The sequence below is a fragment of the Hyla sarda genome, chromosome 2 (assembly GCF_029499605.1).
Source record: "Hyla sarda isolate aHylSar1 chromosome 2, aHylSar1.hap1, whole genome shotgun sequence".
NCBI classification, from domain to species: Eukaryota; Metazoa; Chordata; class Amphibia; order Anura; family Hylidae; genus Hyla; species Hyla sarda.
The window spans coordinates 290,975,032-290,996,875 of NC_079190.1; the positions used below are offsets into that span (position 1 = coordinate 290,975,032).

Sequence of the window (21,844 nt, forward strand, 5' to 3'; positions counted from 1 at the left end):
AGATTTTTTTTTCGTGACATATTCTACTTTATTTTGGTGGTAAATTTTCGGCGTTACTTGCATCCTTTCTTGGTGAAAAATACCCAAATTTCATGAAAATTTTCAAAATTTAGCATTTTTCTAACTTTGAAGCTCTCTACTTCTAACGAAAATGGATATTCCCAATAAATTTTATTTTTATTCACAAATACAATATGCCCACTTTATGTTGGCATCATAAAATGGACATATTTTTGCTTTTTGAAAAAACTAGAGGGCTTCAAAGTAGAGCAGCAATTTTCAAACATTTCATGAAAATTGCTAAATCTGAAGTGACAGATGTTACAGAACTACAACTCCCAGCATGCCTGGGCAGTCTAGGCATGCTGAGAGTTGTAGTTTGGCAACATCTGGAGGGCTACCGTTTGGGCACCACTGTAACAGTGGTCTCCAAACTTTGACCCTCTAGATGTTGCAAAACTACAACTCCCAGCATGCCCAGACAGCCTTTGGCTGTCTGGGCATGCTGGGAGTTGCAGTTTGGCCTTCCTAGTGGTTGCCACAGTAAAGATCACTTTACTTTCACTTTCATTCCCCCCCCCCTCCCCCCAACATGGTTTCCCTACCTGCTCCTGTCTCCAGCGACGATCGGGGGTCCCCAGGCATCTTCTCCTCCAGGTACCGGCCTCCATCTTCTCCCCACGTTCCCCACGCCATTCAGGGGTGGGCAGAATGGGGGGTTGCCAGGGCAACCCACTGTCCTGTGCTGCTATTGGTCAGAATCAGTTCTGACCAATGGCAGGGGATAGGAGGAGATCGCAGCACTGCGACCTCGCTCCTTGCCCTCAGGATGATCGTGGCTGTCACTGACAGCTCCGATCATCCCTATTTTCTGGGTGATCGGATCACCAGAGACCCAATCATCCCAAAATAGCAGAAATTTGCATGTCTGAATTGACATGCAATTTTCTGAGATCGCCGACATGGGGGGGGGGGATCTCAGGACCCCAATGGGCGATGTGCCGGGATGCCTGCTGAATGATTTCAGCAGGCATCCCGGTCCAGTCCCCAACCGACTAGCGGCGAGGACCAGAATTCCCATGGGCGTAAGGTCCCATGGGCGTAAGGTCCTTAAGGACTCGGGAAGCAGGGCGTATGCATACGCCCGGCATCCTGAAGAGGTTAAAATTCGAAATGCGAATATTCGCGAGCAACACTAGTCATGACCGGGGGGGGGGGGGGGGGGGTGTGGACAGGGAGAGTGAGCCCCAAGCTTTCCCTAGAAACCCTCTCCCTGCCTACTTGCCTATCCACCCAAAACAGTGGATCAACAACTTGGAGCCGGTCCCTCCCTGCACTAAAGTGCAATAGGCGTAAAGGTACACAAATAATAGTCAGCATCAGGTCAGAAACATAACAGGAAAGCAAGCAGATAATTTAGGTAGGATATAAATATACAAACAGGGCAGGATATCGCGTAAAAACATTCAGTTCAGAAACCAGAATCTAGATAAACGGCAGGTATGAATCAATGAACAAGACGAGATATGGAATAAGTATACAGAAGAAACCAGGAGATGAACAGATGAGCTGAATGTAGAACACTGTTCACACTGGACACTGAACAAAGAACAAACTTAGACTCCACACTCCAAACATGGAGAGACATCAATACCAAAGCCAAATAGACTACTAGCCAGCGGGCACACTCCACCGTGGGATAAAGATACTGACCTAGAAGGAAATAGAAATATAATACACGGAACACTAGACTGAAAATGGATCATGACAAACAGGAGTAATACAAAACCAAACTCCATAATGTGAAGGAATACTGGTCAGGACTCTAAACAGAAATACTAAATACAGAGTGCGGGTACAAGCAAGACTCACAGTGTGAACACAGACTAAGATAACAAGGTACTAAAAACCGACAGATGTACTTAAAACCAAGCAGACTAAAATCGATATCATAGTAGGAATCAAACCATGGTTTAAACCCAGATATTAACAGACAGACAGATAGACAGACTAAAACAGTCATAGTCAGAATAAGAACTAATCAACAGCCATATCAAAGGTAAAACTAATAACCAGCCCAGAGTTCAGCAGAGCTCAGGATTACATAGCCCCGCCCGAGTTCCCATTGGCTAATAGCATTAACTATTTCCTATCCAGGGGGAATAGCACAGAAAACAGCTCATACACAAAAACAAAGTCTGAACAGGACCTAAAAAAGAAAAAAGAAAAAACACAGAAATGGACATTACATACTGCGTGGGGCATTGGTCACGGCCTCCTGGCAGTGTAATCGTACATGAGCACATGCAGGTAAAAGCGGCACTTGTTCGCCTGGGGATCCAGACTGCTCAGTACAGTGCTTTTTCTCCAGCATTATGTCATTACATATTAAAGGGGAGTATTTGCTTTGACTGCTCTGAGAAGTAAGGGAGGAAGTTCTCTGTGTATACTGCTGGCAAACAGCACAGCTCTGATTCCATTACCTAAAATAGAGAAAATGAGAAATTGCTGTATATCATGAAAGGTATTCTCAGGGGCTTAATTACAGCAATAAGAGCTCTAAAATCACCTTATCACTACTCCAAAGGGTTAATCTTACAAAACTACACAATTTTAAATAAGTAGTTTTTTATAATTTGCCCAGTCTAAACAGTCTTGTCAGATATTAGAATGGTCTCACTGCTCTACCAATGCATGGTAGCCTGGGTAGGCCAGTGAAGGTGGAGCCACAAAGGGGAGCGACAAACATCAATCATAGTTGGGTATAATAGGGTACATAACGGGAAAAAAAATATATAGGTAAGATTTTTCATAATAAACACATGTACATGTATGAAGCCACAGTGGCTTTTTCCAAGCGTTCAAAAAAAATTATCCCTTTTTGGGAGTAGCAAGAGCTTTTTAGTCTGTCAAGTGAAGAAGACAAATTTCTCCAGCGGACTGTTATTAGCCAGCATACAGCAGGAGGTGGCGGACTGGTGTTAATGGCACCAGCCAGCGACCATCATTGGCATATGGCACAGGAGGTTTACAGTCCTCACTGATCCATGCCTGCTTCATTTTAGTGAATATCATTTTCTCCACGTTGCTTTCAGACAGTTTCATTCACTTCTGGGTGACGATGCCGCCTGCTGCCCTGAAAACTCTCTCTGAAGCGACATTAGAGGGTGGACAAGACAGAACTGCACGGGCAGGCAAACTGGGTAAGTTCTGGCCAATGGTCTAATCTGGTGACTCAGAAGTCCATGGGGTCTGGGCTCATGGTGTCTGTCAGAGAAAGGGCACTGCTGAGGTAGGCCTCAACCTGATTGTTCAGGTGGTGGGTCACATCCCTGTGATGCCGACTGATGTCAGGGGAGAATGCTGGATGCAGAAACTTTGTCATCATATGCTCCAGCGTGAAGATGGTGCTGCTACTGCTCATTCCTCTTGCAGGGGAAGTGCAGGAAGAGGGAGTAAAGTGTGGACTCAGCGGAGAGTAGAGACTGGTTCGGCAGGTGTTTGGTGCTGGAAAGTCGCGGTTAACGGGCTGCATAGCTTCTCTTTATAGAACACCAATTTAGCTTCCTTCTCAGAAGGCGAGCAAATCTTCCCCATTTTGGCTTTGAACCCAGTGTCTAAGAGTATTGCTATCCAGTAGTCACTTCTTTCCTTTACCCTGGCAATATGCCTGTTACTGCGCATGAAAGAAAGCATGCAGCTAGCCATCCTTGCCAGTTTTTCTGAGGGCCGGCTTATTCTGCCTCCATCCTATACTGCATGGTTTAAGTTACCACTTTTAACAGGGCTGCTTTTGTAGTGTATAGTGATGAGCGGCACAGGCCATATTCGAATTCAAGATATTTTGCAAATATATGGACGAATATTCGTCATATATTCGTGAAATTCGCATATTCGTTATATTCGTTTTTTTGCGCATATGCGAAAATGTATGCGCATATTCGCGAATATTGAGCCCTCCCTTCTTTAATGGTATAGGGAACTATGACTAGTACATTAACTCTGTGAGTTTTGCCTTTTGATACCAATAGGCCCCTTGTGGTCTATGGGGATCTCACGGCATGTTAATCAGTAAGATAAGCAGGACCGTCTTGGCAGCACAGTGGAATGGGAGACCACCACTGGTTCAAGTCCTGGGGTGGGACAGAGTGTTACAGTGCTGTGGTTTAACTTTCCTGGAAAAGTAGCTGAGTTGCCCATAGCAACAAATCAGATTGCTTCTTTCATTTTTCACAAGGCCTCTGCAAAATGAAAGAAGCGATCTGATTGGTTGCTATGGGCAACTCAGAAACTTTTCCTCGGGACAGGTTTTGATAAATCTCCCTCTATGGGGGAGATTCATCAAAACGAGTGTAGAGGAAAAGTTGTGCAGTTGCCCACAGCAACCAATCAGATTGCTTCTTTTATTTTTTAAAAGGCCTCTGAAAAATGAAAGAAGCGATCTGATTGGTTGCTATGGGCAACTCAGAAACTCTGCGCATATTCACGAATATTGAGCCCTCCCTTCTTTAATGGTATTGGGAACTATGACTAGTGCATTAACTCTGTGATTTTTTGCCTTTTGAAACCAAGAGGCCTGTTGTGGTCTATGGGGATCTCATGGCATGTAAAACAGTAAGATAAGCAGGACTGTCTTGGCAGCATAGTGGAATGGGAGACCACCACTGGTTTGAGTCCTGGGGTAGAACAGAGTGTTACAGTGTTGGGGTTAAACTTTACTTTCCTGGAAAATCTGCTGAGTTGCCCATAGCAACCAATAAGATTGCTCCTTTCATTTTTGAAAAGGCCTCTGAAAAATGAAGCAAGCTGATTGGTTGCTGTGGGCAACTCAGAAACTTTTCCTGGAAAGTAAAATTTAACCACAACACTGTAACCCACCCCACAACTCAAACCAGTGGTGGCCTCCCATTCCACTGTGCTACCAAGACAGTCCTGCTTATCTTACTGTTTTACATGCCATGAGCTCACCATAGACCACAATGGGCCTATTGGTTTCAATGGGCAAAAACTCACAGAGTTAATGCACTAGTCATAGTTCCCTATACCATTAAAGAAGGGAGGGCTCAATATTTGCGAATATGCGCATATGTGCATAAATATTCGCATATGTGCAAAAAAAAAAAAGAATATTCGTATTTACGTATATATAGTGCTATATTCTCAATATTCTCCAAATTCGCGAATATGCGATTAAAATTCGAATTGCACTAGTATTGTAACCCACAGTTTTCAGTTTGCTGTGATTCTTATGACCTTCTGCTACAATTTGTCAACTTTCTTCTCACACTGTGTCTTGCAAACACGGTGCAATAATATCCTTATCTCCCCACAGATACCATATCTGTATTTCTGTACTACAAATTGACCTCCAACACAGTACCAGCATGTTCAGTCTAAGCAGTGCACTTTTTTCTAGCACATCCGGTGTGTGCACAATTTCCTTTTTCTGTCTAAGCATACAAGCATAGCAGATAGGAAGAAGAGAAATAATGGAAAAGTAGTCCATGTGTGAGTACTGTTGACACAGAAGCCAAAGAACACCTTGTCAGCATGATGAGAACTTGATGCAACCAAACCATATAGTTTATTTTAAAAGTACCAGTTTGCTGTTATGCATCTGATTTAGAAACTGGTGCCCTATTCTGGCCAATTGCCAGTTCACCATTGACTGAAATATTCTCTCTACTTACATTTGGCAGAACCTGAAAGTTCCTTACTATGAAAGACCCTTTTTGTACTGAAAAACAAGACATATATCATTGCAATGAAACTTTTTTTTAATGCTAGAAAGATATACATTTGTTAATAAAATAAAACATACATATGTATATACAGGTGCTCAACTGGTTCTACAGGAGATAACAGTACAATAATAGCTTAGAGTGCAAGAATTCCAACATTAGTTAAATACTATAAAAAGCCTCTGTATCCAAGTAACTTACAGTCAAAAGTTTTCCATTATCCATAAATAAATGAAGCATGAAACAAATACGAGGCCTGTGGCCATAACCTACTTGTTAGACCAACCAGGTAAGCAATAGTCTTTAGTTCAGAAGCATCGTGTACTGTTAGTGTGTTATTACTGTAAATTATATTATATATATATATATTTCTTTTCACATTGGATGCATAGCACACTTATGCATTATGCTCGGTTAGATTGTTAACTGTGCCACATTGTTTTGAGATTAAGTAATGTAGAAATGGCAAAGATTAAAATGTAAGTGCATTTGTTAAAAACAATTCTTCTCATCTTGTTTGCTTCAGCAGATTTCTCCTGTATTACGTCTATAGAGATATATGGGGAAATTCTTTACATAAACTTCGCAAAGAGCAGTGAAGAGATGAGTGATACCAAGGTCCATGACAGGGAGAAGCCTACAATAAAATATGAAAACATTTTATCAGTAAGTATCATTTGTTAGGTTCACACATTACATAGGTTTAGGTTAAGGTGACCATGCAGGATATGTCAAAAGTGCAGTGAGTACTGACTTGTCTAAAATATGTTAATTTTAGCCTATGTTTCTCGTAGAATTTTAGTTAAAGTGTACCTGTCACTTAAAAAAAACCATTTGACATGTCACAGAGACATTTCAAAAGTTTTGAGTGGGAGAACAAGCGTAACAAGTCGCTCCCAGAGATCTTTGTCTTGCTGCTGCATTATAAGTCTATAGGGCGGTAAGACAAAAATCACTGACAGCCTGGAATTAAAGTGCGCTACTGCATGCTTATCCGGCTCGTTCTCCTGATCGGCACTGATCGAAACGTTTTTGAAGTGACAAGTAGACTTTAACAAATGTGTAAAGCAGAACTAAAAAAAATAGTTACTACAGATTCTCAAATAAGTGCCTAATGCACACAAACAAAAGATATTTTACCCTCTCTGAGCACCATCTTGAGGAGATGGACAGATAAAAGGAGAGAAGTCTGTCTGTATCATAAATATATCCTCAGGGACATGAGATATGAGGATAATTTTCTGTACAAATCTAAAGGTAAAAAATCCTCAGTGTTTCTACAGTGGTAGAGGCGTACCAAATCCCATGGAGTTTGCTGCACTTTTGTTGCATATTTACTGCTGTGGATTTTAGAGCAGAATCTGAATGGAAACTAAAAAAAAAACTAAAGGTTAAGCTGAACAAAATCCATAAACCTATGTTGCTTTGAGGATTTGCTGCAGACTTTATGCAAATTTTGACTTTCCTATTGAAGTGAATAGAGAAAACTTGTATGGCTGGGTTCACATATGTCCACATCCATAATAGGTGAACTCAGCCTATATCTCACCGCAACTGATGCTGCAACTAATGACAAGGTTCATCAGTTGTCATCAGTTATATGGCATCCGGCGTCCATTTCTTTCTGGCACCAGACAGGGGAACTCAGCAAGCTGCGTTCCCCTGTCTGGTGCTGTCTGAAACGTCCAACCATCTGGCATCAAAATTGAGATGCTGGATGATTGTGAACTGACCCATTCAAATTTGAATGGGATCAGTTCTAGCATGAGTTTCCCTCTGGTGCAAGCCTGAGGCAAACTATGCAGGATGCTTGGTAAATGTGAACCCAGCCTAACAAATCTGCAGCACATTTGCAACCTAAATTGATAAATTGTGGATTGAAATTCTGCACCGCAGGGCAAATTCCACATAGATGTTTTTCTGTACTATAATACACTGAATATGTTCCACCTGGAAATTCTACAAATACTGCAGCATATGTGGACAGATTCTCCCATCAAAACTCTTGTTTTTGAATATTTATTTTAATAAAATATATTTATATTGTTAACCCCTTCCTAACCCATGAGATACATGTTTGGAAATAAGGATTGGGCTCACCTTACTAGGCAGGTGCTGGCTGCTTTTAGCAGCCAACACTCACTGTCACTGACAGGCATTGGAGATCAGCCCAATACGGTCATTTAACTCTCTAGAAAATGTTTTCCCCCAAATAATTGTGCGATTGCTTTGTTTTGTTTTTTTTTTGTTTGCTTGTTTTTGATCTTGCCCCACAAATATTTTTTTCTAGTTTTGCAATGGATTATATGGTAAAATAAACCCTTGTACTGCTCAATGGAAAAATAGAAATGTTATGGAACTTAGAAGAAGAGGAATAGATTGTGGCGCCGTGCCTGAGGAGGGGGGGGGGGTGCGGCCCATAGACTGGTTTGAGAGGCATTGGGGCCGCTCTGCCAGTGGGTCGTTCCCCCCCCCCCCCCCCTGTGGGCACTGGTGCCGCAGCGGCGGTGGTCGCCGCCCGATGCTACGCCATTTTATGCTAGGGACGTTAGGGACCCACTCTAAATAGGTGGCCTTGACGTGGCGAGTGGGCTTGTACTTTTTGATCAAAAATGTATACTAACAACCTGTTAGTTTTTGATATTATGCTGAGAAGCAATTAGATCATTATACAAGATTGTAGATGTGCGACCATGCCTGTTTTTTTTTACCTGAATTCACAATAAATCAACATTTGCCTGCACATGCAGGGGTTAATCTACAATAAAATAAACATTTGTGACCTGATTAAAAAATAAATAAATATGCTAAGGGATACAACGGCAGATTGCAATACACAGTTTGTAGTTGGGGTTTTATCACAAGCTTAAAAAAAGTTAGAAAAACCAACATATAATACAATAATTTCTTATTTATTTGTTAAAAAGACATTTTAAATATTATTAAATACTTACGGTCGGTGGCTCCAGAAGTGGGGTCACTCTCTATAAAAAAAAAAAAAGTAGCAGAAAAAGGGTAAATGACATGCATATAACTTTTAATACAGATTGATACATATAATATCAATATAGGAGATAGATGGTAAACACGAGCCAAGAAGTAAAAGAAAAACAATTTATTTTCTATGTATACCTGAATACAGTTTTGAAAATATGAGAAACTAAAGAAATTCTATATATATGTTTGGTATACTTATGCAAAGTATACAATTTATGTCTCTATATTCGTTACTGTCAGTTATTGGTTATTAATACAATACAGCAGGGCAGACTAGCCCAACCAAAGTGCAGAACTGATTGGTCCAGGATATTGTTAACCTAAAATAGCACCAAAGGTTCAGTAGATCAGGGGTTCTCAACCAGGGGTACTCGTACCCCTAGGGGTATGCCAAGGGCTATGTTGGGGTACAACAATTCTCTGACAAATACTGGCCATGCATTGGCCAGTATTTGTCAGCGCAGAGCGGGGATTGGACGTGGCAGCTCACTATATTGTACTTGCAGCCGTGGCCACTTTACATGAGCTGCAGTGGCTGCTGGGTAACGTCCCTGACCTTGCGCGGAGGTGCCGGCACAACGCGGAAGGACGTCACCCGTCAGTGCAGCCCTCTGACACCCACTGAACGGGATAGACACAGGCCTGGTAAGCATGTTAAACTAAGTGTAACACCGCAGTATGGGAGGGTGTTATTGTACGCATCTCATATATTGGCCCAGGGGGATTGGAGGGGGGAATAAAAGCACAAGGGGATTAAGATGGATGGAGGGGGGGGGTAATCATTATTTCCCCCCCCCCCCCCCTCCATCTTAATCCCTGTGTGCCATTATTCTGCCCTCCCTCTGATTCCCTTTTGCCATAATAAGATAATAGCAAAAGGGGATCAGAGGGAGGGGGGAATAATGGCACAAGGGGATTGATATGGAGGGGGGGGGGTAATCATTATTTCCCCCCACTCCATCTTTGACATTATATTCCATCCTTGACATTATATTCCCCTCCCTCTGATTCCATTTTGCCATTATCCAATTATAGCAAAAGGGGATAAGAGAGAGAGGGAAATAATGGCACAAGGGGATTAAGTATCACTTTAGTGTCACATTAAAAGGGTAAGCACAGGCCATTATGAAATTAAGTACTTTTAGACTTATTTTGTCTGTGGGTACCCCTCGTGGGTACCCTTTGGGGGTATTGTCATGAAAAAGGTTGAGAACCACTGCAGTAGATGGCAACCCTATTAAAACCATATTAAAATATGAGTCAATTACTTACAACTTGTGGCTATTTCTTATGGGTTAAATCATAGATCGCTAAGTATACTATAACATTTTAGGAGAAGGTACACACTTCAATATATATGAAGGATAGCCACTTAGAATAATTCCTGAGGAAAACCCAAAAAAACTGTAGTCTGACCATACTGAGATATAATGTCCTAGCACATTTTACAACACATATTCCAACAATAAAATATAGAGAATTTACTTACGAGCCTCTAGCGGCAGCCTCACAGTTGCCACATTTTCTGGTGCAGATGATCCAAGATCTTTTTTAATGCAGTTCTGTGCCATGAAGACAAAAACATTATTCAGTGTTCAGCTAAAAGTAGTATATGGTGACTGTTACATTTTTTTGTATTGCACAATAAAACTGACAGTATAATAGCACATATTGCAATATAATAAAAGCATTAAAGGGGTTGTCTGTATAATTATTTTTATCATGCTTGAGGGGATAAAATAATTTGAGAAAATGTCCTCACCTGCCACTAACCCACCCCAGCCAAAGATTGACTGAACAGATAATTTCAGTAGGGACTGGCTCGACTATAACCAAACCAGCAGGGTACTGGTGGTAGGTGAGTATATTTTTAAATATATTTTTATCTCATCCATGTTTAAAAATACAAACAATTCTCTAGAAAGCCTCTTTAATTGTTCATCAGATATTACAAGTATTCAGTATACTACAGATGTTTCATATGTAAATCCTGTACTAATAAATATATTTTAGCATTATCTTATGTCAGTTTGTTAAAAGGTGTGTCCACCACCCCCAGACCACCCCCAGACATGAAGAAAATGATTGTTTTCCCCAGACAACCCCTTTAATCTCATTAGTTACAAACATTGAAGAATTGGGGGTTCAATTGATACTTCTGTGGAAAGGTGTTTTTTTTTTTTTTTTTTTGAAAGAAGGGGATCCTGGCACTTGTGAATTGCTGAACAAACTTTTCTTTTATTACAGCTTCATAGCAGGTACACTTAGGTATTACGACTATACCAGCCTTTCTCAACCATAGAATGAGAACAGGCTACCATAGACAAAAGAAATCAATTCTCAACAAAGAAAAAGAAAACAGGTACTTGTGTCTTTTAACTCCATGGCATCCCTTCATCACGGATCTTAGGGGGGTCTCTTTGAAGTGAAAGTATATCACATTGGTAATCGCCAACTGTACAAACTCAAAATAGTTGTGTTAACTCATAATCGCGATTTAACCTCTGTGTTCAAATGATGTATCCAGAAAGCTTCTTTTTTAAGGAGCAATTTTTTTATGTCTATCACCTGATATTTTAACTGTGTGATAGAATGACCCATTTCCTTAAAATGTTGGGCGATCGGTAATAGTAAATTGCTGCATCTGATGCTATATTTGTGTCGATTGATGCGGCCTCCTACACGTTGGCTAGTTCCTCCCACGTATAGGAGACCGCATGAACATTTTATCAGATAGATGACATTACGAGACTGACATGTGTAGAAACCCACAATTGGAAATATTTTTCTACTGTGTGGGAGTGTAATAAAATCACCTCTGATGACATTGCTGCATTAAGCACAGCTCAAGCTGGGAAATGTCCAAAATGTTTTGGTACTCAGGAATGTTTGGTGGCTCTTTTGTTTAGTACCCACATCTGCCCTAACAAAACTATCTTTCAAATTTTGCTATAGTTTAGTGCAGACGCGTGGAGGATTTTTGAATTCTTCTATAGTTGGGTAAGATCTTTCTAAAATTCTCCAGTGTTCTTTTACTATCTGGTCAATTTTTCTGGTGAGGGGATGATATGTCCTCACAAATGGGATCATCTTTTTATCCTTCTCTCTTATTTATCTCTCTTGACTAACCATATTGTTACGCCTAGCGCTCCGGGTCCCCGCTCCTCCCCGGAGCGCTCACGGCGTCTTTCTCCCTGCAGCTCCCCGGTCAGTCCCGCTGACCGGGAGCGCTGCACTGTCATGGCCGTTGGGGATGCGATTCGCACAGCGGGACGCGCCCGCTCGCGAATCGCATCCCAGGTCACTTACCCGTCCCGGTCCCCTGCTGTCATGTGCTGGCGCGTGCGGCTCCGCTCTCTAGGGCGCGCGCGCGCCAGCTCTCTGAGACTTAAAGGGCCAGTGCACCAATGATTGGTGCCTGGCCCAATTAGCTTAATTGGCTTCCATCTGCTCCCTGCCTTTATCTGACCTCCTCCCATGCACTCCCTTGCCGGATCTTGTTGCCTTGTGCCAGTGAAAGCGTTTAGTGTGTCCAAAACCTGTGTACCTGAACTTCTGCTACCCATCCTGACTACGAACCTTGCCGCCTGCCCCCGACCTTCTGCTACGTCTGACCTTGCCTCTGCCTAGTCCTTCTGTTCCACGCCTTCTCAGCAGTCAGCGAGGTAGAGCCGTTGCTAGTGGATACGACCTGGTTGCTACTGCCGCAGCAAGACCATCCCGCTTTGCGGCGGGCTCTGGTGAATACCAGTAGCCTCTTAGAACCGGTCCACTAGCACGGTCCACGCCAATCCCTCGCTGACACAGAGGATCCACTACCTGGAAGCCGAATCGTGACAGTAGATCCGGCCATGGATCCCGCTGAGGTGCCGCTGCCAAGTCTCGCTGATCTTCCCACGGTGGTCGCTCAGCAATCGCAGCAGATTGCCCAACAAGGACAGCAGCTGTCGCAGTTGACCGCCATGTTACAGCAACTTCTGCCTCTGCTACAGCAGCAATCATCTCCTCCGCCAGCTCCTGCACCTCCTCCGCAGCGAGTGGCCGCTCCTAACCTCCGCTTGTCCCTGCCGGACAAATTTGATGGGGACTCTAAACTCTGCCGTGGATTTTTGTCTCAGTGTTCCCTGCATATGGAGATGTTGTCAGATTTGTTTCCTACAGAACGGTCTAAGGTGGCGTTCGTAGTAAGCCTTCTTTCAGGAAAGGCCTTGTCTTGGGCCACACCGCTCTGGGACCGCAATGATCCTGCCACAGCCACAGTCCAGTCCTTCTTCGCTGAAGTCCGAAGTGTCTTCGAGGAACCTGCCCGAGCCTCTTCTGCTGAGACTGCCCTGCTGAACCTGGTCCAGGGTAATTCTTCCGTTGGCGAGTATGCCATACAATTCCGTACTCTTGCTTCTGAACTATCCTGGAATAATGAGGCTCTCTGCGCGACCTTCAAAAAAGGCCTATCCAGTCGCATCAAGGATGTGCTGGCCGCACGAGAGATTCCTGCCAACCTCCAAGAACTCATCCATTTGGCTACCCGCATTGACATGCGTTTTTCTGAGCGACACCAAGAGCTCCGCCAGGAAAAAGACTTAGATCTCTGGGCACCTCTCCCACAGCATCCTTTGCAGTCTTCGCCTGGGCCTCCCGCCGAGGAGGCCATGCAAGTGGATCGGTCTCGTCTGACCCAGGAAGAGAGGAATCGCCGTAGAGAAGAAAATCTCTGTCTGTACTGTGCCAGTACCGAGCATTTCTTGGTGGATTGCCCTATCCGTCCTCCACGCCTGGGAAACGCACGCACGCACCCAGCTCACGTGGGTGTTGCATCTTTTGGTTCTAAGTCTTCTTCTCCACGTCTCACGGTGCCCGTGCGGATTTCTCCTACAGCCAACTCCTCCCTCTCAGCCGTGGCCTGCTTGGACTCTGGTGCCTCCGGGAATTTTATTTTGGAGTCCTTTGTTAATAAATTCAGCATCCCGGTGACCCGTCTCGTCAAACCGCTCTACATTTCCGCGGTCAACGGAGCCAGATTGGACTGCACCGTGCGTTACCGCACAGAACCCCTCCTGATGTCTATCGGACCCCACCACGAAAGGATTGAGTTCTTCATTCTCTCCAACTGTACCTCTGAGGTCCTCCTCGGTCTGCCATGGCTCCGGCTTCATTCCCCCACCCTTGATTGGACCACCGGGGAGATAAAGAACTGGGACTCTGCCTGCCACAGGAAGTGCCTCTCCCCCCCTCCCAGTCCCATCAGGCAAGCCTCTGTGTCTCCTCATGGCTCCCGTCCTTGTGTCTCCCTACCCCGTGCCAAGCTTCACCCTCTGCCCTCCCTCCCCATTCCCACTCCTGCTGTACTGCCTGCCATTGAGGAAACCATCCATTCTTTCCCGGTGTCCTCATCCCAGGGGAGGCAGTCACCGGACAAAAAAAAGGGGAGACCTAAGGGGGGGGTACTGTTACGCCTAGCGCTCCGGGTCCCCGCTCCTCCCCGGAGCGCTCACGGCGTCTTTCTCCCTGCAGCTCCCCGGTCAGTCCCGCTGACCGGGAGCGCTGCACTGTCATGGCCGTTGGGGATGCGATTCGCACAGCGGGACGCGCCCGCTCGCGAATCGCATCCCAGGTCACTTACCCGTCCCGGTCCCCTGCTGTCATGTGCTGGCGCGCGCGGCTCCGCTCTCTAGGGCGCGCGCGCGCCAGCTCTCTGAGACTTAAAGGGCCAGTGCACCAATGATTGGTGCCTGGCCCAATTAGCTTAATTGGCTTCCATCTGCTCCCTGCCTTTATCTGACCTCCTCCCATGCACTCCCTTGCCGGATCTTGTTGCCTTGTGCCAGTGAAAGCGTTTAGTGTGTCCAAAACCTGTGTACCTGAACTTCTGCTACCCATCCTGACTACGAACCTTGCCGCCTGCCCCCGACCTTCTGCTACGTCTGACCTTGCCTCTGCCTAGTCCTTCTGTTCCACGCCTTCTCAGCAGTCAGCGAGGTAGAGCCGTTGCTAGTGGATACGACCTGGTTGCTACTGCCGCAGCAAGACCATCCCGCTTTGCGGCGGGCTCTGGTGAATACCAGTAGCCTCTTAGAACCGGTCCACTAGCACGGTCCACGCCAATCCCTCGCTGACACAGAGGATCCACTACCTGGAAGCCGAATCGTGACACATATCAAGGGATAAGATTTTCTGGGGGTAACCTCTTTCCCTGAACTTTTCGTCCAGCTCCTTTAGTCTCACCTCTCTCTTTTCAGAGTCTGTTACAATTCTTTGGATCCTCTGTCTCTGTGAGTTAGGAATTGCCTTTTTTGTGGATGGAGGGTGGGCACTGGTGTAGTGTAAGATACTGTTTTTATCAGTTGGCTTTCTGAACTGACTGTACAGAGGCCCCCCTACCATCTTTTTCAATCATAGTATCCAAGAAACTCACCCTTGTCTGGTCTGCTGTTATGGTGAATTTCAACTCTTCCCTGATAGAGTTCATGTTCTCTAAAAATTCTTGTAAGGATGAACTTGGCCCCTCCCATATGCACACTATGTCGTGTATAAATCTCGTCAAATTTTGGCATGTTGCTGAAAGAGGTTGTGATGAAAAATATACTGCTCCTCATAGTGTGGCATATAAGCATTTGCATACGTGGGGGGGGGGGGGCACGTTCGCCCCCATCAGCAAACCTCGGCACTGCAGGTAATAGGGGTCCTCAAGTAGGAAATAATTCTTATGTAGAACAATATCCAGCATTTCAAGACAATTTTTTTATTTATTTAAACTGTAATCACTGTAACTCACAGAGACAGAGGATCCAAAGAATTGTTACAGACCCTGAAAAGAGAGAGGTGAGACTAAAGGAGCTGGACGAAAAGTTCAGGGAAAGAGGTTTCCTCCCAGAAAATTTTATCCCCTGATAGGGTTAGTCATGAGAGATAAAAAAGAGAGAAGGATAAAAAGGTAATCCCATTTGTGAGGACATATCATCCCCTCATGTGAAAAAATAACCAGATAGTGAGAGAACACTGGAGAATTTTAGAAAGATCTTACCCAGCTATAGAAGAATTCAAAAATTCTCCACTCATCTGCAGCAAATGATCGCAAAATTTGAAAGATCGTCTTGTTAGGGCAGATGTGAGTACTAAACAAAAGAGCCGTCAAACATTCCAGAGTACTAAAAAAATGTTGGACATTTCCCAGCTTGAGCTGTGCTCAATGCAACAATGATATCAGAGGTGATTATTTACGCACCCACACAGTGGAAAGAGATTTCCAATTGTGGGTTTCTACACATGTCAGTCTCGTAATGTCATCTATCTGATAAAATGTCCATCCGGTCTCCTATACGTTGGAGAAACTACCGAACATGTAGGAGACCGCATCAATCAACACAAAAAATAGCATCAGATCCAGCAATTTACTATTACCGATCGCCCAACATTTTAAGGAAAAGGGTCATTCTATCACACAGTTAAAATATCAAGTGATAGATGAGGTACTCCTGCCTTAATGCAGGGCAGACATTAAAAAATTGCTCCTTAAAAAAGAAGCTTTCTGGATGCACCATTTGGATACTCTGGCACACAGTGGAAAGAGATTTCCAATTGTGGGTTTCTACACATGTCAGTCTCGTAATGTCATCTATCTGATAAAATGTCCATCCGGTCTCCTATACGTTGGAGAAACTACCGAACATGTAGGAGACCGCATCAATCAACACAAATAATAGCATCAGATGCAGCAATTTACTATTACCGATCGCCCAACATTTTAAGGAAAAGGGTCATTCTATCACACAGTTAAAATATCAAGTGATAGATGAGGTACTCCTGCCTTAATGCAGGGCAGACATTAAAAAATTGCTCCTTAAAAAAGAAGCTTTCTGGATGCACCATTTGGATACTCTGGCACCACAGGGGTTAAATCACAATTATGAGTTAACACAACTATTTTGCTGCTAGGGACCCCCGGGATCATGCATGCGGCACCCCGTTTGTAATCAGTGCCCTGAGCGTGTTCGCTCCGGGTCTGATTACAGGCGACCGCAGGGCCGGCGGCATGTGACGTCACGCTCCGCCCCTCAATGCAAGCCGACGTGAGGGGGCGTGATAGCTATAGGGGATAAAATGTTTAAGCACCAGGGAACCCCTTTAAGCTCTGACCCTGTTGTTATTATTTTCCAGGTATTGTTTATGGGAGTATGGTACAAAAATTATGATAAAAAATGGTTACATAAACTGTAGAAAATTGAATGAAAACACAAATGTGTTGCTATGACCATTGCTCTTTAGTAAGTGGCATTTGTATAGATGTCTTTGGCAATTATATGTATAGTGACAACACTCCTAGACATTGTTCATGTTCTGTTCTACTACATTGTGTGTTGCTTTTGACTCACATGACAAAAACAATTGTGTTCGACTTATGGCCCTAGGGTAATAGATCAAACATTCTTACCGCTTCACAAGCAGAAGTGCAGATCGTAACATCTGCATAGAGATTTAACAAGTCTTGACCAGTGATCTTGAAGACTTTCAATGCAAATCTTGTTAGAGATCCATTTCCATTTTGAAGTACAGAAATCTGGTCACCATAAGTAGGGTCTGGGCACCTAAACACAATGGATGGATGGACATAGTTACATGGTAGCACATTTTCTATTGTGTTTTGTTTACATTTCATATTTTTCATCAATCATATGTATTTGTTCATTTCTAAAATGTTGACTATATCAATGATATTGTTTCACATTTTAGGGACCAGAATTGACAAGAATGGTGAAAGAGACCAAATTGTTATTCTAATAAGAAGGGGCCATGACAGCACAGATAACAACTGTATATGCACACACATATGTACAGAAAATATTATGCAGAAATGCAACAGTAAATATTGACTTTTCACATAGTTGCACGTTGCATGTGCTTAGTGCAAGGATCCATTGATAAGATTATAACTGTATAAGTACTGGATTTTATGAAATTGTACATTTCACACAATTTCATCTACAGGATAGAATTTTTTCTACATATTAAAGGAGCCTAAAAAAGCCAAAAGGCTCATCCACATACTTCTACATACCCTGACATATGAACCTTGTCCAATGCATTTGACCTTTACTTTTTTTGCTATTACGTAAAATGTGCAAAAAAAAATTTATTACTTCAAGAGATTCTGAATTATGAAAAGCAAGAAGAGCGTACCCATCTATTCCACTTGTTAGGTTAAATATTAACCCATCCTGGGGGGTAGATCCACCTGGGGTGGCATATAATCTTATCACTTTAACAGCAAAACTGTCTGCTTGCAGGTTTGGTATCCACACTTGAATATAAATGACTTGTTCCACCAAAAGCACAGTGTCTGCCGTAACTGGGACTGTAAAGGAACTATCTGTAAACGCTGCCATAGTTATTGGAAAACTTCCAGTTACACCTGGCACTGATAAGCCCGTAATCCTGAAAAACACATAAGAAACACATAAACATCATTGCAAAGTAGATATGAGCAACATCTATCTACCTATCTATCTATCCATCTGTCTACCTATCTTGATGTTTATGTACTTAGTGACAATTTATGACTTCATATTCCCTTCATACATTAATGCCAGCTAACTTTGAAAAAGGCTAAAATTGGAGTAGAGAAACTATTTGTTTTTTGATTATGTGAAGTAACTCTGTCCAAGAAGAAATAAAGCTTGCTCTTTGGTGCCACCTTTTAGAGGTCGTATCCCTGAAAGTCTATTATGCTTGTATACATGCATTCTTTAAAAGCCTTAGATAATGACTGGGGATTAATAGCCAAGACAAAATCTCACCCAAAAAAATACAGCTGTCTATTACAATCCCTTCTCTGAAAGGAGAGAGCCCCAACCACAAACCATACTCTTTGCCTCTGGGCCAATAGGCACCTGCAAGGTTTGGGGTTCAAATCTCTTTTCGCTGAAGCTACTAGGAGGATCAAAAATGCTCCTGGCTACCACCAAGGCATTAGCCTAAGTGTCAACCAAGCAGATATTTAAATGGTAGCATTCTTGCCCAAGCAGATGGCCACACAAGCCTACCCTAAATCAATAGGAAGGACACCCAAAAGGGAAGCACATCCTAATGAATCCTAGTGAACAGACAAAAAATAATACAGCTGTTTCTGGGTTCAAAAGCACAAAATCAGAATGCTGACTCGTTATATGTCTTTGTTGTGGGACTAAGGGGGTAATGTTTTTCCTGAGGAGACCACCAGAAGGTGTGAGAAGACTTATATAGGCCATTAATGCTGCACTGGAAAAAAAGGATATAAAAGTAGCTCTGTCCCAGAAGCAAAAGAGCTTGCTCTCTGGTACCTAGAATTAACATGACAGTCTATCCATTTAAAAGGGGTGTCTTGGGTGTCTGGCTTAACATTTCATAATTATCTTAATTTAATGAAAAATAGGAATGATTATGGACTCTTTCATTGCATTTGACTTTTAGGCTGCAACTTACCCTGTTATAGGTTTTAAGGTTACATTAAGTGAAACTGGAAATGACAAGGGGTAGGCGCAGCTCAAGTTCACGGTAGCGTTATTTCTAGACACGATAGTACGTTGCTCAGCATAAATATGCAGGATATTGGAATAAATGATGTGAGTGGCATTTACCTGAGAAGAAAAGAAAAATAAATAAGAACATTTCACCTAAGGATCACATAATATCAGGTCTGCAATTAATAGAAAATTATTTCCTTATTATTACATGTCTGCATATTCATTTTTAAATAACAATATTAAACTAAACTAAACTTTAGTGAACCTTATAAAAATGACATAGATAAACTAGAGCAGGGTCAGAGGCGGTCAACCAAGGTTGTGAAGGGAATGGGTGGACTGCAGTAACAAGACAGGTTATCAAGCTTGGGGTTATTTAATTTAGAGAAATGACGTCTCAGTGTGGATTTGATAGCAATGTACAAATATATGAAGGGACAGTACAGAGATCTTTCTAGTGATTTGTTTATATCTATGTTAGTAACAATTACAGGGGCATCCTCTACATCTAGAGGAAAGAAGGTTTCACCATCGTCAGAAGTTTCACTGCTTTTCAATGTACAGTATTAGCAGTGAGACTATGGAAATATCTGCTACGTGATATCTTGACAGTGGATTTATTGATGTAGAAGAGGTGCCTGAATGCCTCAAAAATATATAACACGTTTTGGGAAGTAGATTTCTAAAACTGGAATTATTAGTTTTTTGTCTTTTTTTTGCCTTTTTTTGGATCAGAACAGTAGGATTATATATTGGATTTCATGGACCCTTATCCTTTTCCAACCTTGTCAACTACATAACTATGTAAACATATGTAAACTTAGTGCAAACATGTTTACCGCTCACCGACTCGGCAGCTCACTGCATCACCTGTGCAAGGATGCGCCGGTCCTGCCCTCTGCTTCGCACACAAACCCTGCAGTAAAGAAAATCTGTCCAGCGCAAGATGTGCAGGTAAAATGTTGCTTTATTGAAATATTCCAACAGTAGTCACATACAGAGGACAATGTCTGACGCGTTTTGCACCTCGGTGCTTAATCGTAGACTGACACAATTTACAAACCACACAAGTTAAAATACATGTGAAGAGGTCACATGACCCATTACATCATTAATTACAAACACTCGAGACAATTGTAAAACCCGGAATAGATGTATTCATTGCGTCCATCAGGTGATATTAATCCTTTTCATGTTTTTTGGAAACAATTATTCTTTGTACTTTAAGCTTTTGGACTTCAGATCAAGGGGATGTTGCTCCAAACGGTGACTTAATAGAATTTTCACTGTAATATTTGTAGGGCATCTAGTCACCGTTGGGCTCCAAATATTTTCTGACTTCTTATTTCTGTTGCTATGGGTTACCGCCTGTTGGACGCAATGTTCACACCTTCACAATTATTGACATGGAAACCTCCAGATCTGAAAGAACAACAACACATTCGTGAGTGATAAGGCCAGGTTAAGAGAAATTCAGGTAATCCTCTTCAAACCTTACAACCAAACATTCATTGTATAAAAACAAAATATACAATAATTAACGGAATGTCATGATTAAATCCAATCTCTTGTTCAAACCTCGTGGATGTCTGGTTTCGAGAAGAAATATCCAAAATGTTTCTCTGTTATACAACTTCCTCCTAAGATCTCCTCCTCTAGGGCCCAGTTTATTCAACGAGTTACTTGTGTAACATACATATTGCAATTTACAAGACACACAGGTGGTTTGTATTACAATTAATGTAGTCCCGTATATATATTGTTTGTATTACAATTAATGTAGTCCCGTATGTGCTCGCCACCCGTGTGACATGAAATCACAATTTTGGCAACATCCATGTAGCCGCATGTAAAGCATCTACTATGCCTGCATCTCCAATTACCTGTGCTGTTAAGCCATGTTCGTTGCTGGCCCCTATTCACACTAAAGTTGCATGGAAAGCATCTAGTATGCCTGCATCTCCAATTACCTGTGCTGTTAAGCCATGTTCGTTGCTGGCCCCTATTCACACTAAAGTTGCATGGAAAGCATCTAGTATGCCTGCATCTCCAATTACCTGTGCTGTTAAGCCATGTTCGTTGCTGGCCCCTATTCACACTAAAGTTGCTAACATAGAGACTAGGAGACAGGGTGGAACCTAAAGAAGGACCCCGTTTAGATATTGTAACTATTCCTTCTGATACAATTTCTTTTAAAATAGGGTCCATATCCAACACTGGAGTGTACTTTTTTTTAATAATCTGTTTGATCTGATTGAATTGAACACTGTATGGAGTTACAAACAAAGATGTTTCTTCTCCAAACCAGACATCCACGAGGTTTGAACAAGAGATTGGATTTAATCATGACATGCCGTTAATTATTGTATATTTTGTTTTTATACAATGAATGTTTGGTTTTAAGGTTTGAAGAGGATTACCTGAATTTCTTCTAACCTGGCCTTATCACTCACGAATGTGTTGTTGTTCTTTCAGATCCAGAGGTTTCCATGTCAATAATTGCGAAGGTGTGAACATTGAGTCCAACAGGCGGTAACCCATAGCAACGGAAATAAGCAGTCAGAAAACATTTTAGCCCAACGGTGACTAGTTGCCCTACAAATAATAGAG

The 21,844-nt window shown here is 42.6% G+C and overlaps 2 protein-coding genes across 5 annotated transcripts in view; one reads left to right on the forward strand and one right to left on the reverse strand.

Moving 5' to 3' along the window:
* The window catches only part of LOC130356235 (KN motif and ankyrin repeat domain-containing protein 1-like), a 230,228-nt gene that overhangs the window by 42,993 nt on the left and 165,391 nt on the right, over nucleotides 1-21,844 (forward strand). The window contains exons 2-3 of one of the 2 annotated variants that reach the window (XM_056557451.1): nucleotides 3,096-3,203; nucleotides 6,271-6,407. The gene's annotated coding sequence lies outside the window, so the exon portion shown is untranslated. The remainder of the gene's footprint in view (nucleotides 1-3,095; nucleotides 3,204-6,270; nucleotides 6,408-21,844) is intronic. The other variant, XM_056557452.1, reaches the window with a different exon arrangement.
* The window catches only part of LOC130356236 (pancreatic secretory granule membrane major glycoprotein GP2-like), a 195,760-nt gene continuing 179,675 nt past the window's right edge, over nucleotides 5,760-21,844 (reverse strand). For all 3 annotated transcript variants that reach the window (XM_056557456.1, XM_056557455.1, XM_056557454.1), the window contains 6 exons: nucleotides 19,194-19,348; nucleotides 17,913-18,167; nucleotides 17,167-17,320; nucleotides 10,228-10,300; nucleotides 8,696-8,725; nucleotides 5,760-6,378 (listed from right to left, as the gene is read on the reverse strand). In XM_056557456.1, the coding sequence (XP_056413431.1) occupies nucleotides 6,314-6,378; nucleotides 8,696-8,725; nucleotides 10,228-10,300; nucleotides 17,167-17,320; nucleotides 17,913-18,167; nucleotides 19,194-19,348 (732 nt within the window). In that variant the 3' untranslated portion in view covers nucleotides 5,760-6,313. The remainder of the gene's footprint in view (nucleotides 6,379-8,695; nucleotides 8,726-10,227; nucleotides 10,301-17,166; nucleotides 17,321-17,912; nucleotides 18,168-19,193; nucleotides 19,349-21,844) is intronic.